The following is a 17,647-nucleotide window of genomic DNA, read 5'->3' as shown; positions in this document are numbered from 1 at the left end:
TTGTGGTTCGACAGCAAGGGTGTGGACACTGCAACTGTGTTGTTGTAGATTTTATATTATATTTCATATGGTTAAAAACTGTGACAAATACGTTTTAAAATTAAAGTTATACTTGTTTGGCCATCAATATTGTTAGCTGTGATACAGATGAGTCATTTCGCAAGAAAACATTGTGTTTATGTTTTGTAGTAGCTATTGTTTAGATTGTCATGACAGCGTGACTAACCTCATAAACCTTCAGCTCTGTGCATCATAGTCACATCAGCATCAAGGAGAAGCAGAGGAGAGAAAAAAGATGTGGTCACATGACTGTGCGGAAGTAGAAGCCGGGGAGGCAGACGAGCAAAATGGCAGAAGGAGGTGGAGGTGATCAAGGTATTGGCTGGCATCTACTATGTTTTTTTATTAGTGTAAGCTGTGACAGTGTTCCTAAATGTTTTGTAGGGGTAGAAGACCTTCCAGATTAGCGGTTTGCTTAGGGGTTTTTAGTTCCACGTCTATCGGACTGTCGCAAAAAAAGACAACAAAAAAACCCCACCGTTGCCTGAACTGATGTTAGCTTAGCAAAACTGCTAAGTCTTAGCACTGATGCTGTAGGGTTTTTTTTGTGCTTTTTAGAGACTAACGTCAAAACATTGGTATGTGGATATTAATTTGTATTCTTCTCTTCACGCCTAAAAACCCTTAATATTCACCAGGAAGCTAGAATATTTTGAATATTAAAAGAAAATGTTGAAATTATTTAGCTAAACCTGACTCCTGGGGTTTGACGTGATGCTATGGTGCTCTGGAAGTCTCATCAGAAATATTGATTTCGAAGCATAGATTAAAGAAAATAATTAATAGTAGGAGTAAACAAGCTGCTGAGGGAGTTTACGCGGGTGTTTAATTTGGGGTTGATTTAGGGTGAGTCGCGCTTTGGCGCTGGTGTATCAACATTTGAAAGATGTGACTCACCCTGACCTTTGTTTCTCAGGAAATTCATCTGAACAGATTGTGGAAGTCGGAGCTGTGTTGTTGAAGGAGTAAGTTAACGTTGCATCTGACTTTTCGTTTTTCTCCTATAAACACTGGAAATAGATGTGATTACTACGAATTGTATTTTGTTAATTTGTCCTGTTGCAAATTATGGTGGCTTGTATTACTGTCTTCAAGTTGATATTACCATTAATCCGGGCCCTGGATGGCTCAGTTAGTAGAGCAGGTCCACCATGTGGAGATGCTACGGTCCTCAACTCAATCGTCCTGACTTGATGGTATTCAATGTTTTCTATCATGAAGCAACTCAAATATAAATTTTTGGTCTGTTTGTTTTACAAATCTGTGTGCTACTAACTTCTCAGGGTTTTTTTTTTTTTTTACTATGAACACTGTACACCCAACATAATGAGGCTTTTTGCCTGAAACTCTTTCTACTTTGATAAAATACAGCAGAAGAATGTACGCAGAAGTCTTAAAGATTATTTTGTTAGTAGACACTTAGCTATTTTCCATGTCTCTCCAGACATACTCGATGGATTTCAACAGAAATACTTCGTCACGGGTGTCACAACTCATGTTACTGAGTGTCTAAGGACAAAATAATTTTTAAGACGGCATCATATATGGACACAATTGGTTTCATTGATAGAACATGCGCAAACTTTTTCAATTCATGCCTGAGTTATGTGTAGGACTCTCTGACTAAAACATACCCTAAGGCTCATCAAACCGGTTACAGCTTCTCAAGAAAAAAAAAAAAAACAATAACGTGAATGCTGGGTACAGAGTGTTCAGACAGATGAATCTAATTAGTCTCTTAGCATAATTAATAAAAAGCACTTTTGTTATAACAATAACAAAAATTTTACATTAGTCTGTAATTATAGTTGTAGCATATTTTTAAAACTGCTGTAATTATATTCATAAGTGTGATTAATTTGCATTGAGTTCTGATGTATATTTTTATATTATTCTCTAATAGAAAGTCAATATGTGACAAGTTCTTTTTATTCTTCAAAATACTGTAAAATGTGCCAGCAGACGCCCAATATGATTTACTTTTTAATGTTGGATTTTATTTGCGATTGGAATCGGGGTAAATTTAAAAAAAACACTTGTACTTTTTTTAGATTGTCTTCTTTTGGTTTTAGACCAACTTTTGACATCTGGACCTGAAGTATTGTTTTGTTCAAGGTCTATAGTGGTTTATTTGGGTGGAAGATTATTTTAAAGTCATTCTACCTGTCTTGTATATAGCCTGTTGCCTTAGAGCCACTGCTGATAAAACTGCTATTTATTTTAGTGGCTTTGTAATATAGTATCGTGTTATAAATTTTGTGTCAAAGTATCTGGGACTGCAGATCAAACATTTTTCTGTTTTGCCCGAGTAGCTTCATTTACGAGCGGATTCGGCGGCACGTAGACAGTGATGCTGTACTGACCAGAGAGCAGCTCGGCTCACAGGAGCTGTGTGAAAACCACAAGAAGCTCGCTCAGTGCCTTCAGCAGATCGGAGATGAGCTTGATGGAAACATGGATCTGCAAAAGTAGATTAACTGTCTAAATTCCGACACAAAATTTGTAAATGTTTATTCTGTCTGTACATACCCTCACTCATAAATCAACTCGGATAATAATGTTTTTCTTAGGATGATAGATGACTCCGCCCTGAGGCCATCAAAAGACGTCTTCATGAAAGTTGCCTTTCAGATCTTTTCTGATGGTAGATTCAACTGGGGCCGAGTGGTTGCGCTCTTTTACTTCGCCTGCCGACTCGTCATAAAAGTTAGTGAAGCTCCTCTGTTGTTCCTTTGTTTGTACATTGTGGGATTAATACTGAATAATAAAGTGATTTTTTTTTTCCATCCATTTTCTAGGCCCTTGTAACCAAAATCCCTGATATCATCAAAACAATAATTAACTGGACAATAGACTACCTCCGGGATCATGTGATCAACTGGATAAGAGAGCAAGGTGGCTGGGTAAGGAATCATTAATTACTTCTGATCATGATTACAAACGGTACTGTGCAAAACTCACCAGGAATCCTAAGAGTAAAAGTAGCTTCTCGTGACGTCATTTTAGGAAAATGTGCAGAATTTGTGCAATTCCAAGATTGTTCTTAGTATTTTACCTCTATGCGATAAAAGTTTGTAGGCCTTAAGAGAGCTCCTAATGTGACAAAATGTAGATAGTGTGTTACAGTTACGTTAGGACTTAAGACTTTTTAAGCTAAGATCGGATCTCTCTGAGAATCTTTGCGAATATAGGTCCAGACTTGTCTGAATAATTTGAATAGTTCCCCAAACTTTGGAGTCTTTTGAAACAAAAAAAATCCAATAAGCAAAATATAGTGTAAATAATTGTTGTGGTTTAAAACTTTGATGTTGTTTTTTTTTCAGGAGGGAATTCGTTCCTACTTCGGCACGCCCACTTGGCAGACGTTGGGGGTCTTCCTGGCCGGTGTTCTTACCACTGCTTTAGTCATGCGCAAGATGTGAAAACTGCTCTAGGAGCAGGGAGGAGAAAGATGGGAAGACCTACGACTGAAGGAACAGGAGCAGAAACAAGATGATCAAAGGGCCAACGGAAACGAGTCAAGGCAGAGTTAAAAGAAAAATAAATAAATAAGTTGAGCTAGAGGAACTTGTACATGGAGAACCACAATTCCTGTGAAACTGAGAGCTGGACTGGAAGCGCTGTTGTACCCATGATCGTTAAGCCTCTGAGGAGGAGAGATGTGCATGATGCACAAAATCAGAAAGATAGGGAGGATTTCAGACTTGAACAAAGAAGGAACTTTTAATAATTTATTTTTTACTTGGTACAAAGTCACTGCACTCTGTTTCTTACCCTAAGACTAAGTTCAGCTGGATGGAGTGGGTTCTCTGTTATTTTAGTTGTAGTGTCTTTTCTTTCTTTCTTCCTTTCTTTCTTTTTTTCTTTTTTCGTTATCATCATCATGTCTGTATGCTAGCCAATCTCCATTCATATGTTATTGTGAGTAGTCCCCTGACGGAAATCTTCAAAAAACTGGCGGGTATGGACATATTAGATGGTCACGGTGAGACGAGATAATGAAATTTTTTAAACAAGTGATAAATTAACTAAAAATTGCAAGTCTGTGCCATGGAGTTTAAGCATTAGATTAAAACAAGCCCAGTTAATTTGTCTCCCCGTAAAACCAGAAATTCAAAGTTTCTAACTACTTCAGGGACTAACGAAGGGTGTCTAATCAGTTGGTTGTGTTCAGAGTTTGTTTACATTTTAAAAATATTCATCTTATTGTTTAAAAGAAACACAACCTTACCGAATTATTACTGTTGGGGTCACTGAAAATTCTTGGATAAATTTAAATCATTGCTGTTTTGGGTGTTTGGAATACCATTGCAACTGTGACTCCGTTAATACATACAAAAAAAAACAAACAAAAAAATCTGTTTTATAAAAGAGCCATGTGTCGTGAGTCAGCAGTTCCTTTGACCTATGAAAGAAGCTGTGCTGCATACACAGAAAGCAGTGGGCTGCTTACCTCACTTTTGATACATTCAGAGTACTGTATTTTTGCGACAGTTATTCAGACTGCTGCAACGTCATGCAGCTCAAGGCTTTTTATACATTTTCCTTGTTCATCGGTGCCTTGATGTTTGCTTTTTTACAATGAAATCACTTTGATATAAGTTTTCACCTTTTCTATCATATTTGTATGGGCGGAAATTGTCTCAAGGTCCCCTGAAAACCTTTTTGCAGTGACTTGTTATGTTGTGATAAGGAAAATAAATCTTTTAAACTCTTCCTGTGGCTACTTGTGTGCGTTGTTTAGGTGAAGTGTTATTATGAAATAGCTAGGTCATGTAAAATGTTAACATTTTTAGAGATGTTTTGTGATATAATGTTTATTTATTTTTTAAATAATCCTACTCACATGTCCGCAGAAAATGCTTTATTACATATAGTGAAAAAGCGTTCGCAGCGAAACCTTTAGCACTACAGAGGGTTCAATGTTATTTAAATAAACTTAATTTTTTCTGATAGACAAACTTATGCCTGTAGTGCTTAGTAATTTTAGAACCTTTCACTGAGTTGCTAGAATATTATTAAATTTGCATTCAATAGGATATTTGATATGTAGTATTGAGATTCAACCCAAGGCAGGTACTATTTTCTGCATGCACATACAAGGAAGTAGTATTTCTCAAGTAAGTGGGAGGGAAATACTGCTCATTGTTTTTCATTCATACCAGCAGTTCATTCATACAACTCAATCTGTTGTTGGGGGATATGTTCACTACTGGAAACTGTTCACCTTTCATCCTTAAGATGTCCTTTATAAATTTAACAGTCATCCCTAAGAACAAAACAATGTCCACCTCCCAAAACTTTCTGAAAAACATAATTTTTCATCTTTAAACATGTCAGTATGTTACAACTACTTCTACCTGAAACGTTTATATCAAATATAATCTATATTTTGTGTTATTTAACCAAGTATGGCTACCAATCTTTTTTTCAGTTGAAAGAACTAAACTAAAAATGGTACTCTACCATCAGCAATGCGCCACTATGATTGAAACAAAAATCTCAAATAAGATAGTATCTCAATATAGAGATAATTTATTATAATAGATAATATAACATAAAGGCGGAAACGGGCTTCAATAGCGATGCAGTCTGCAAGAAAAACAAGTTTGAATTCAGCTACATTCTTTAAATGGTGAAAAGTTCTGCCATCTGGTGGTACAGATTAAAATTGATTTTGAGCCCAAAATGAAATCTTAGCAAAAAGAAATGCAATTTAAATATATTGTATATATTATATATTAGCTGGCAGCATTTTGATTAATATTTTATTCACATTTGATTACCCTTATTCAAGATAAGGCAAGTCTGTGACATTTTGCTTTTTGTCATGTCACCATAGCAAATGAGTACGAAAACATGGTCAACATTTTCAAAAGGAATGAGACGCCACACCCAATGATGCAAAGCAACCTGGGCTTCCATTAAACCTCAGCAGAACTACAGTCTGATCCCCTCCAAGCCACACTACATTGATGAAGTAATTCATGCAAAAAGAGTCCTAACCAAGTATTTAAGTGTATAAAAACGGAAAACATTTATTTTTAGGATATCCCTTTATTGATCTTATGTAATACTCAAATATTCCAACATAGAATTTGGGATTTTTATTATCAGTAAACCATACTTACCAAAATAAGAAATGAATGCTTGAAATATTTCAGGGTGTGAAATTAATGAGTCTCACTTTCTGGACTGAACGACTAAAACATTGAACTTTTTTACCATTTTCTGAGATGTAGCCAGAAATGTGAAGGTCATAATTGACAATTAAGAAGATAAAACAGCTCTGACAATACCAATTTTTCAGGAAAACCCAAAAATATGTATTTTAAAAGCATGTTTATCTTTTTACACTAAGTGTGCCTAAACTTTCACATGATGTTGAACACGTTTTTCATTGTAAACAATAAAATTGAACTGACTTAATACCCAAAGGGATGGAGTCAGAAGCTGGCTTTAAAAATGACAACAAATGTTGACACATTGTACATAATTAGGCATGTTTGTTGCCTCCAAGTACATGTAACAAAAAGCATAATGTAAACATCATAAGACACAATGCTACAAAACAACGCACCAATAAAAGCAATTGAAACATGAGACATTTTTGTTAAAACATTCACTATTTTTAAAGCATTGATTAAAACAGCATTGGATGGTGAAAATTAAATCAGGTCAAGACAGAGTGAATCAGCTGCATTTCAGTGGTAGAACAGAAATGCGGATTCTTGCTCGTCTCCAACACTCCGTCCTTGATCCTCCACCTCCAAGCGGAGCTGAAGTCTGGAGCAGAAACACAGCGGAGTTCAAGACCAGACTCCAGCACCTCCTCCTCGTGACTGATCTGCTGGCCGTTCTGGGTCTCCAGGGTGAATACCCGCTCTGAAATCTAGAACAGAAACAAATATTTAGCACTCTCTTTCACTTTTTTGACACACTGAGGTGTGTGAGAGCTGCCCAGTCTAACCTGATCACTGATGCCAGTAGCGATGTGGCCAACCTTCACCCGACGTTTCTCTCTGATCTGAATTTTTTTCCGGCTGAAGTCTCTGATGCAGACATCCACCCCTGCACCAAAAACAAAATGCCGACATGTTTCCTTTTGTACTATAGGATGACTTGGAGGAAGGAGAGATGTTTCTGGGCTTTATCTCACCTTCAAAACAACAAGGTGGTGTTTGACCAAGCAAATCTAAACTAAAGACCTGTACATCTGGTTGGCTGTTGTAGGAGACGAAACCGGAGCTGTATTCATCTCCGGGGTTCAGGGACCAGCGACCAGAGTCCTGGAAGGAATAAAAGTCATTCAGATAAACAGATAGTTGAAACCTACAAAATGTAACACTATTCATTTCTAAGTGTCTTTAACGGCTACATTAAGCTTTTTCTGTCAGACGTTACTATTTATTAAAGTTGAACTGAGAGTAAATCACATTTTCATGGATGCTCAGAGGTTTTAAAAGTGCACACAAGACATTACTAACATTATTTTAGTCAGCAGAAAAGGTGTTTATTATTTTATTAACTCTGATGTTAAATTTGAACAATGTGGGTTTCTCTAATTTCAATTACCTTTTTGTCCCATAGTTCCCAGTTGCAATAATGGTCACTGTTAATACAAGACAGGAGCTGCTCCTGCATCTCAGCAGAAGGAAGCTGCGACAGACTGCTCAGGTAGAAGTCTGAAAACAAGAGAGGAGAGGAGCAGGGGCAGAGATTAGACATGGAGTCAGACACATGACAACAACCATATCACTGGATAAAAACTCACCTCGCTCCAGTTTGCGAAGCTCAAGTTCAGGCACAGTGGTGATCTTGTTGTTTCTCTTGAAGTTTAGCTCAGGGACGAGCATCTGTGGAGCGTTCCACGACTCCCGTTTTGGCTCATTGAGGCTGGTCTCCAAGTCTTTCTCAGGAGCTTTGTTTTTTGTTCTTAGGTCTGTTATTATTTTATCTGCAGACTTCTTGTGTTCCTCCTCATCCTCAAACTCACCACTGCTATAAATGGGGTGAAGGTCATCAGGTGGTTTGTTTGGAACATATAGAGGCTCTGTGTAGGGTCCCTGGACTGAACTGGTTAATCCTCCAACTGAAGTGAAAAAAACGATTACATCACTTAGTAAACTCTCCAATTAACTATTTGGAGATTAGATATAAGCTTAAATCATGACACGTACTAAATAGGCGTAATAAACTAATTTAGTCTGGTTTTATTCTCCTAAGTTCCAAACATCCTAGAAAACATTGTTGAGGTGGCTAAGAATGGCAATGTGCAGACTAATCAGGACTGATGAAAGCTTTTATTCCAATAGCGTCCAACTCCAGTCCTGTGACTTTTGGACACGTTCCTTCTCCAACACCTGAATCATATGGCTCAGCTCCGAAAAGGTGTGGTAATGAGCATTCATTTAATTTATGTGTGTAAAAGGAAGGATGCATCTAAAATTTTAGGGATAGTAGCTCTCAAGTGCTTAAGATGGGCATTTAAGAGCTACGTCAGTTATGTTTATTTGCAATCAAAAGGATCTAAAAAAGTATAAGGTTATTGGATTTCTAGCAGTAGGATTTTTGACCACAGGAGCGAACTAGTGTCACTTAAATTACTTAAACACAGCTAGCAGGAAATAAAATACACTAAATAATTACTTCACCTTCTTTCAGAGCTCTATCGGTTTTTTCTTTGAGCTGAGATGCTGATGATCTCTTGACTGGATCCTTCTGGAGTCCAGCCTTTAAAACTTCAGCCGTGAGAGGGCTGCAGTCAGGTGGGATCTCTCCGATTGGCGGAGGCTCATTTGCAATCTGTGTACATTAGAAAAGGAAAATTTCGTTAAACTTTGATACGAATAACCGGATAAATAGCGTTACCGTTTGTGTGTCTGTGAGCAGCACCTTCAGGTAGAGTCTGCAGGTGTAGTATCTTGTCCATGGCTGACACCCGTTCAGCATGTGAAGCAACATGCAGCAGCTGCTCCACACATCTGCTTTGGCTCCACGGTGTTCTCCTTTTACAATCTCAGGGGCCATGTGGGTCTCTGTTCCCTTCAGATCTGATTTAAAGAAGGGAAACAGTAAATACACACGATTGGATAAGTTACACATCACAAAGCTGGTTAGCTAAAGCTTCACCAAGCTTACCTCTGGAAGTACTGAGGCTCTGGCCCTGGTTGTCGAGTTTCTCTGCATGTCCAAAGTCACACAGGAAAGTGTCTCTCCCATCTTCTGACAGCAACACATTGTCAGCTGTGAGAACCAAGCAGAGACATTAATCTTTGTTTTGGATAAAATAGTCCAAACTACAGCCTCTGAAGGGACATGAAACAGTCGGCAGAGCAAAATCTGAAATCAGCTCTTAAATGTGGAATCAATATTGAGATTGCAACTACTGTCATTTCTTTTAAAGTATCCTGAACACCAGGTGGCGCCTAAGCTTCAAAATAAAACATGTTTTTTTTCTGCTGTTCTGCTGTGATTCGTTTGTTGCACTTCCTCCTTTAGAGTTCTCCTTCTGTTTTTCTGTTTCCTCCTTTTATGCTACCTTCTTTCTGTACTTGCACTGTTCCTTATCTACTTGTCTCGCTTTCTATACTTGTACTTTTTTTTTTTACCCAACTTGTCTCGCTGACTGCTTCCTGCTCCTCCACCCATCCCCCCATGCCTTTTCTGCTTAGTTCTTTTCTTTCTCCTCTGCACATGCGCCGTTACTGAAGAGTGGCTGTGACTCACGCTGTGGGAAATTCCCAACCAGTCAGCAGCACACAGGTGCCTCAAGATCAAATCTAGACTGTAACTATGACACTCATGTTCCACACAACAACTAAACAAAGATACAAATTCTTCAGAGGAAAACTAAGTCAAAATGTTTCTTACTTTCTCTATATATTTTCCACCACATATGAAGAGAGTGTTCAAATTACATTGTTAACATACCAATATCAGTCATCTGATTTAAAGAGTACATAAAATAAGGATAGTGTTTAAGTTCATTAAGCGTTAACATTTTAGCTTTAGCATAATTCGGATCAGACTTGTTCAAATACACACCTTTAATATCCAAATGTGCCACTTTCTTCTTTATTAGGTATTCCAGGGCTGCTAAAACCTGAGACTGGTAGTGAAGACTTAAATCCTCTGGCAGTCGGCCACGCTTCATTATCAGCTGACCCAGGGAGCCTGGAAATAACAGATAAAATCTTGTGTAAAAGCTAGATTATAAAGTTTAAAGTTTCCTAATAAAGATTTATAAGTTCGAAAAGCAGGAGCTGAAGGAGCGTTAACGGTCTTTTAATGCATTGCAAAATCCTCAACTTACACAACCTGATACAAATGATATTCTATTTGAGTACAGTTGAACTCCAACGGTCTCTACAAAATGTGTTTTGTAAAAAGGAAAAAAAAAACAGAAGCAAAGCTTGTTTACCTGATTTTTCCTCCATTAAAAGGACAACATTTAGTCCCTCTCTGACTACTCCAAAGAGCTCAGTGATACGAGGAGATCGGAGGGTACTCCACGCACCCACCTCCTCACTGCTGAATTTCTTCAGGGCAATCTGTGTTAAAACAATATGGAGATACGGAATGAAATCCTACATGTCAGTGTTTAAAATCAGACAGTGGGGACAAAAATATTGGCAAAAAAAAGGTAGTTCACCTTTTTGGCTGCAAATCTGTGTCCTGTGTTGACATCCTGAGCACTGTGAACCTCACCATAGGAACCTTCTTTGATAAAATGTGAGAGGATGTACTCCCTCCCCTCCTTATATTCAAAGTCCACAGGTTGGATTTTCTTCAAAGAAAAAGACACACATTAATTTTACATGAACAACTTCTGAAAAATGTTAAAAAAAAAAAGAATTATAAAAAGAACCCAACATACATCACTGTTGAAGATGAGTCCTTCATTGCACTCTGAATCAGCCTTTGAAAGCTCATCTTCATTCTCCCTAGCTTCGCTCTCCACATCTTTGAAAAACGGCCGCGTGTAGCAAGGGTCTGCCTGGCTGACTACATATCTGAGACCCGCAAGGGCGAGAGAGCAGTCTCCCACACTGCTGAAGGAGTCTGAGCTGTTGTCCTGCTCATCTGCCGGGAAGCTGGAGAGGCTAAAGTTTGGGTGAGGCCAGTTCAGAGGAGCGCAGCTTGAGCCAGTCAGGTAGATCTGTCTGTTGTAGAAAGGATTGCCACACTCTTGCTCCACAAGGCTTTCAACGCTGCTACAGCGAGATGTGCTAAAGCTGCTTAGTCCTCCAGAGAATTCCTCCTACAGAAGATAACCAACACTTGGTCAAATAATAATGTTGACATGCCAAATAATAATGTTTACATGCTTAGAAGCTGAAAATCCAAGGACATGCGAGGCAATGTTCAGGAGTTCATTTGGGGAGCTTCATGGAAAAGAATATTAAAAGGCTGAAATTATGACTTCCAGAAAATGTGACAATTCATCATTTCAAATCCCTTCCAGTGTACAAAATACAGCATACAAACAACCAAGTCTTCAAAAAAAATTTATAAGCTTGGTAACTATCCTACTGAAGGCAGGAAATGTAAACCTACTGAAACTGTTTAGTAACATAAAGCGTGCAAAGTGTTTATATATCTATATTATGAAATCTATATTATGCAATTATAATGAATTCTTGCTTTCTTTAAATGAGACCTAATTAAAGGTTACGGTGATCAGAAAACACTGATGGTACAAGAACGTCTTATTCTGATACAGTCTAAATCCAGTTAAAATAAGGAAGTGCTATGCTAATAAATAAGTGTCTGGATAAAAACAGACAAACATCTCACCTGGATCAGGCCACTCTCTTGTTCAGGGACTCCGGAGAGCGTTCGATGTCTCCGTCGCTGCTTCTCCTTCCCCTTCCCCTGCTTTTTTCTCTTTCCTTTGCTCTTTTGCCTTCTTTGACTCTTTGCCTGTGTGACATGTGGCTTTTGGAATAAGGCTGAAGTTGGGCATGCTACATGGTTGTGCTCTGAGGAAAGGCTAAGCAAATTTGGGATATTTTCATTAATTTCAATACATAAATGCAAGAGGATAACTTTAAGGAGAGACGTGAAACTTAATGAGATACCTGGTCAAACAATTTGGGAAGGGGACATATCTTTCAGAACAAGAGGGACTGAATTCCTGGGAATCCTGAGTTTCACCTAAAGGAAATGTTGGTGTTAAATAGTGCCGAGTCAGTAGAAACATTATTTCCTAGTAAATAACCCAAAAATATTTACATTCAGCTTGAGCAATGATGGTAGAGGTCTTGATTGGCATTTCTCCCACTTGCTCAGCAGTTCCATGCGTCAGGACTTTTTTCATCTGTGGACTTGGAATCCATCCTGTTTCTTGCATGTAGCTCAGTTTGCTGTCCTTCCCATCATCTTCCTCCTCTTCCGCCTCCTGCTCTTTGCAGGAGCTGGGCGGATAGGACCCCTTCAGCTCGGTTTTGGGGGAACCAGAGAATGGAGCGGTTGAATTGAAAAGCCTCTGCCTCACCGCCATTTCATCTGATAGATCTGGAAAGAGAGAGCAATAACTCAAGTTAGCTTTGGACAGTTAAATAAACTTCTTAAAATGTAAAGATAGATTATTACACTGTATACCCATTACTTTGTTTAGACCTTTTTGATGACCTAAGGTTTATTTTATGGAGAGAACTCTTCTAAAAACAAATTTAGTTTCTAGCTTGACAAATGTAATGCTTTAATTATTGTAAATTGGACTGGAAATAGTTTTTCATACAAAAAGTGACTTCTGATCTCAGTGCCACAAAATGGATTTGCAGTATTTCTATACTTTCTGCCACCATCAATGTGTAATTCCAATACAAATACCAATGTCTTTAAAATGTTTTAGAACATTTAATTAGAGGTCAGTTTTATGGAAATTTAATAAAAAGGGCAGAAAGGAATAATCAAATAAATATATTTTTAATTCTACTATTTAACTGGTTTTATCAGCTCCTACTATTTGGTTTTAGAACAAAAACAACTTCTTTAATGAGCCAGCAGCTGCAATGAAGTAGAAAGTCTCATAAAACTGTTGAGACAAAAGAGCAGAGGTATCTCACGTCAGCAACTAAGCAAACATTTTTTATAGCTCATCTAAAGGTCAACATATTGGACTGTGCAGTCCAAGCTCAAAAGAAAAAAAAAAAAAAGCTTGACTTGAAAATCAAGTTAAACTGAAACTCTGCAGTGGGTAGACGATACAGGAAACTAAACCCTGGCCTTGTTTTGACAGTTGCAACAGTTTCATTAAAACCAAGGACTCATTTTCAGTCAAATGAAGCATGTTAGGTAAGACACAGCAAAGATAAATTACCAACAAAGACTTAAGCTGATTGTGTCGGAATGTAAAACATACATTTAAACCAAGGATGTTCATCAGAGCCCTGCTGGAAATGAGTTGAGGAGGCATAGTTGCAGCTTGTTGCATCATAGCATTCCCTGATCAAAAGGATTAACACTAAAATCTTGATTCAAACAAACAGAACTGCCTACGTATTTGTTATTTTTAGAATTTCATCAGGACACCTTAAACAGCACAAATGCACTCCTACTACCCAACATGCCAACAAAACTTTGAAGCCCAACTTCAATTCAGTAAACTAAATTTTGAGTATTACCTTTGCTGCGACTTCATGCACTGCAAGATCTTTTAGAACAATGCGGTTAAAATGCTACTTCCGTATACCATCGCTGCACCACCACACCCCGATGACACAGAAAGGAAATTGAAAAAAAAAAAAAAGAAGTAATAAACAACTACAAAAACAACTCCTCTCAGTATGCAAGAAGCAGAGTGCTACATACACATACCAACCTCTTGCTGGTATCTGCTCAGCATAACCTCAACGGCATTAACTAACTGCTCTGTTTGCCTTTCTTATCCTTCATGGTCTTCTGAAAGCTCAGTCTTTGCTGCGTCTCCTGCCCAGCTCTGTTTGATGCTGGCAGCCAGCCAAATATGGGAGGAGCTGGCTAACATGACTTATGGGAAATGCTCTCCAGTTCCCCATACTCCCCCTCCTTCTCCTAGTTACTCCAATACAGCTCCATCTATTCTCCAACTACAAAGGATTGCAGGACAACATGTTTGATATCAGCTCTGGTGAAGAATTAATTGTGGTATAAGCAGAATGCCAGCTTTCGTCTATTCATAGTGGTCGTTATTTAAGATTTTCAAGGCACACAGAAAATAAGCGTACATTACAATTACAAAGTAAAATACTACGTTTTAACAAAAAGCAGAGTTAGGACAAACAAGTTGTTTGCTAAGTAAAATACAGAGCACTGTATAAATGTCACATCTGCATCTGACTCATTAGTTGGGATGAGTTTCTGACTCATCGTTGACATCCTGAAATGTGAAGAGATTTTTGACCTTTCATGTAACCTGAAGTTGCAGCTATTGAAGCTGTGACTTGTCATGCCTCACCACCATACATTTTGCATTATGTGTAAATAAAAATAAACTCTCTATTCTGCAAAAAAAAACATGATATTGAGATATTTGACTTTAATTCTATGTGTCCTTTTCAGGAAATTGTCAGCAACATCTAAAATTTGGAGTAAGCATATGAGCTGTCTTCTTTTATCTATCTGACACAATCTCACTTTCTTTCCTTTTAAGCAGCAAAACAACTTACTCACTTCAAAACCACTACAGCACACAGGAAATTCACAATACCGCCAGGCTCGGCTGCACGCCACGTACCAAGAAAAAAAAAAATTACTTTGAGTTGCATGATGCGCTGATAAGAAACAACACAGCAATATAGAAAACTTCTAACGTTTCTTGACATTGCCGTTTCATAAAATTATGATCTGATTCTGGTAGATCTTTAAAGGTTTTATATAGAGATTGCAAAGTGACAACATAAGAGTCAAAACGCATGCTATAAGCCACGAAACAGCTAATACTCTAAATCACTTCTCTCTTTGTTTTGTCCTTACTGTTTTTCTATTTCACTATGGGTTTTCTTTTCTATTTCACATTTGGAAGTTCTTAAAGGTTTTTCTGTTTCCTTTTCTTGCGAATGCATTTGTATCTAAAGTAACACAAGTGCTGTTGCTCAATGTACTTATTGAAGAGGAAAAAAAATTACAATACAGAAAAAACATTTATCCACAGTTAGTGGTGGCCATGCTAACTAGCCTGAGCATAACAGAGAGCAAGGGGCAGGAGGTGATTGACAGCACTCAGACCCACGTCCTGGCTCTGATTGGTTCTTTCGTATTAGCACTAGGAGAAAGCAGAGGATCTCAATTTTTTCATACCATTCTGTCATTACAGTGTCAACAAATACGTAAAAATAGAATTTTTTTTAATAAAATGTATTAATTACAGGTACCCTTATCTGCAATCTTCAAGCAATCATCTTATTCTATTACAACACTTCTAATCACAGGGTGAAGGATTCCTATAGTCTGAAGCTATGTAATTACAATTTTGTATTTGCAGACTACTTTTTTATTTTAACTAAACAAACTAAAATGATACAGCAATAGTCCACAGTTGTACAAATAAGATTGAGTTATGTTCTTTAAATCATGATTAAAAAAAAGAATGTATGTGCAACTGTATAAGGCTTTATTTAGAACCACAGTAAAGTTGGGGGACTTATGAACTCTGGAAGAATGCAAGTTTAAGAATAATTATTTATATTTAAAAATACTTGGAAATATATTAAAAAATTAGAAAACAGCAAAAATAATAAAATAGAATACCTCAAAAAAATAAACTTGACATTAAAAGTTAGGCATATGTCATTATAACTGAAAGAAAATATGTACGTATATTTAGTTTCACGTGAGCTATATAGCAAATACAGCATACGTGAAAAAACAATATATAAAGGATTTCAAATATTTCAAAATAACCTTCGTTTATTCATATTAATATCCACATTTATAAATTCATCATTTTCTATAGCACTTCTAACGTTTTCTATCTGTATTATTGTCGTCAGAATTGAAAACTTCAACAAACTGCGCGCAGCTCTGGAAGCAGGACAGCAGCTGTTTAATCAGAAACATCCGCTTGATGGGCGTGAGGCTATCAAAACTGCTCACCCAAACGTTATGGAGCTTAAACAGCGATATCTTTCAACATACTAATATAACTTTAAAAGCTTGAGGATTTCACGAAAATTATACCTTTATTTGAGAGATATCTTATATGCATGCCGTGGACGTATATTGAAAACCATAACTTCCTTCTAGCCGTCTTTCCGCCATTTTACAAAACATCTTTGGCCACTGTAGTTTTAGTTATTTGTCGTAAAGTCATGTATTAGAAGAACAACACAGTGCCAACATAGGACAACAATAAAAACAAAAGTCGGAGAGATGATAACACGGATAAGTTACTGAACTGTAGAGGAATAAAATAGTTCATCAACTCACCGTTACCAACGTTAAAGGCGTCGGCCTTATGGAACCCTCCGCATAGAGCTCTCGCTTTGAAAAAAAAAGAGCTTCCTCCTGGATTTTCAAACTAAAAGTGTCTATACCTCCTAATTTATATATAGTAGCTTCAAATTCATCGTTACCAAATTTATTTCTCTGATATTGGATAAATACGTTAGTTAAGTGTTTTTCTTTTTGGTTTCTGGATCGATAATACGCGTTCATGTCTTTCTAACTGACATTTAACCTTTTAATTTGAAAGTAAAGCCTCTGTACCTGTTTTAGGCACCATATAAATGTTGGCAGCTTCAAGCACAAGTCGAGTTTGTGAAGCCGTCAGATGAAAATGGTCCTTCAGATCGACATTTGAGAGTTGATCTTTTACCGAAAAACAATCAAAGTTGCTTTTATTTCTCTCGTTTAATAAATGCGAACTTTTTTTTAAGAAGGAACAGAACGAAACAGTTTGAATTAATTTTGCAAATAATGTGTATGAATTTGAGTGCATTCTATTTATTTTTATCTCTACTACATGCAAGAATGAGTCCATATCGTCGTTATATTAGACTTTATTTACTTGAATAAAACTACCCCTATATTATATTGAAGATAGTTATATTGAAGATATGGCAGAGTCCATCAATTTGACAAATACATCTAAAGCAATAGTGCTCATTTAGTATGAAAACCATCCTGGGAAATACAAACATTTTTCTTTTGTTTAGTATGAGGTGAAATATTTTGCATGGCAGTTTGATTGATTTTGAATTTTTTACACTCATGAACCCTGCAACCTATGCTCTGTGGACATCAGAATAGAAAGTTCAGCTGTTTCTATTTGTTAAAATCTTACCTTTGTGGGTTTAAAAAAATGCAATATTCAAGTAACTGAACATATTCTAAACATCTATTTATTTTTGGTCATTTTCTGCTTTATCCTACTTGTGGATTGCATCAAAATCAACTCTATGTCTATATATATGTGAGCATAATCCACTACAATCGTCAAGTGTTGTGAAAATATCTGTCAGTGGATGAATCAGAATATCCGACATTAGATAATAAAGCAAAACTGAATTAAACTCCATGAGCCTAAAGATAAAAAATGTTTTCTTCTTTTATGTGTGTATAATGTTTTTTTAATTTAATGCAAGACTTAGTTTTTATCTTA

The 17,647-nt window shown here is 37.0% G+C and overlaps 2 protein-coding genes across 8 annotated transcripts; one reads left to right on the top strand and one right to left on the bottom strand.

Moving 5' to 3' along the window:
- The first annotated feature begins 286 nt into the window (after nucleotides 1-286).
- On the top strand, nucleotides 287-4,776 carry LOC102229835 (apoptosis regulator BAX-like). 3 transcript variants are annotated; one of them, XM_005796714.2, is made up of 6 exons: nucleotides 290-375; nucleotides 977-1,025; nucleotides 2,373-2,528; nucleotides 2,631-2,766; nucleotides 2,859-2,963; nucleotides 3,384-4,776. In XM_005796714.2, the coding sequence occupies exons 1-6, from the start codon at nucleotides 348-350 to the stop codon at nucleotides 3,480-3,482; spliced, it is 573 nt and encodes a 190-aa protein (XP_005796771.1). In that variant the 5' UTR covers nucleotides 290-347; the 3' UTR covers nucleotides 3,483-4,776. The 3 variants fall into 3 exon arrangements, with proteins under 3 accessions (XP_023205236.1, XP_005796771.1, XP_023205237.1); XM_023349469.1 differs by having other exon boundaries at nucleotides 309-375; nucleotides 977-1,256; XM_023349468.1 differs by lacking the exon at nucleotides 2,373-2,528 and having other exon boundaries at nucleotides 287-375.
- A 1,321-nt stretch (nucleotides 4,777-6,097) lies between these two features.
- On the bottom strand, nucleotides 6,098-16,543 carry LOC102224137 (mitogen-activated protein kinase kinase kinase 14-like). 5 transcript variants are annotated; one of them, XM_023349497.1, is made up of 17 exons: nucleotides 13,889-14,003; nucleotides 13,692-13,764; nucleotides 12,298-12,579; nucleotides 12,144-12,219; nucleotides 11,860-12,055; nucleotides 10,940-11,323; nucleotides 10,715-10,849; nucleotides 10,484-10,613; nucleotides 10,108-10,236; nucleotides 9,202-9,306; nucleotides 8,956-9,113; nucleotides 8,715-8,865; nucleotides 7,835-8,152; nucleotides 7,636-7,745; nucleotides 7,220-7,349; nucleotides 7,031-7,131; nucleotides 6,098-6,952 (listed from the first exon to the last, which is right to left on the bottom strand). In XM_023349497.1, the coding sequence occupies exons 3-17, from the start codon at nucleotides 12,563-12,565 to the stop codon at nucleotides 6,734-6,736; spliced, it is 2,610 nt and encodes an 869-aa protein (XP_023205265.1). In that variant the 5' UTR covers nucleotides 12,566-12,579; nucleotides 13,692-13,764; nucleotides 13,889-14,003; the 3' UTR covers nucleotides 6,098-6,733. The 5 variants fall into 5 exon arrangements, with proteins under 5 accessions (XP_023205265.1, XP_023205264.1, XP_023205263.1 ...); XM_023349496.1 differs by lacking the exons at nucleotides 13,692-13,764; nucleotides 13,889-14,003 and adding an exon at nucleotides 16,474-16,543; XM_023349495.1 differs by lacking the exon at nucleotides 13,692-13,764 and having other exon boundaries at nucleotides 13,885-14,024.
- Between the last annotated feature and the right edge of the window lie 1,104 nt (nucleotides 16,544-17,647).

This window comes from Xiphophorus maculatus, chromosome 16 (assembly GCF_002775205.1).
Source record: "Xiphophorus maculatus strain JP 163 A chromosome 16, X_maculatus-5.0-male, whole genome shotgun sequence".
In the NCBI taxonomy this organism is placed as follows: Eukaryota; Metazoa; Chordata; class Actinopteri; order Cyprinodontiformes; family Poeciliidae; genus Xiphophorus; species Xiphophorus maculatus.
Note: the sequence above shows the minus strand (reverse complement) of the source record. Positions and strands in the feature narration are given on the sequence as shown.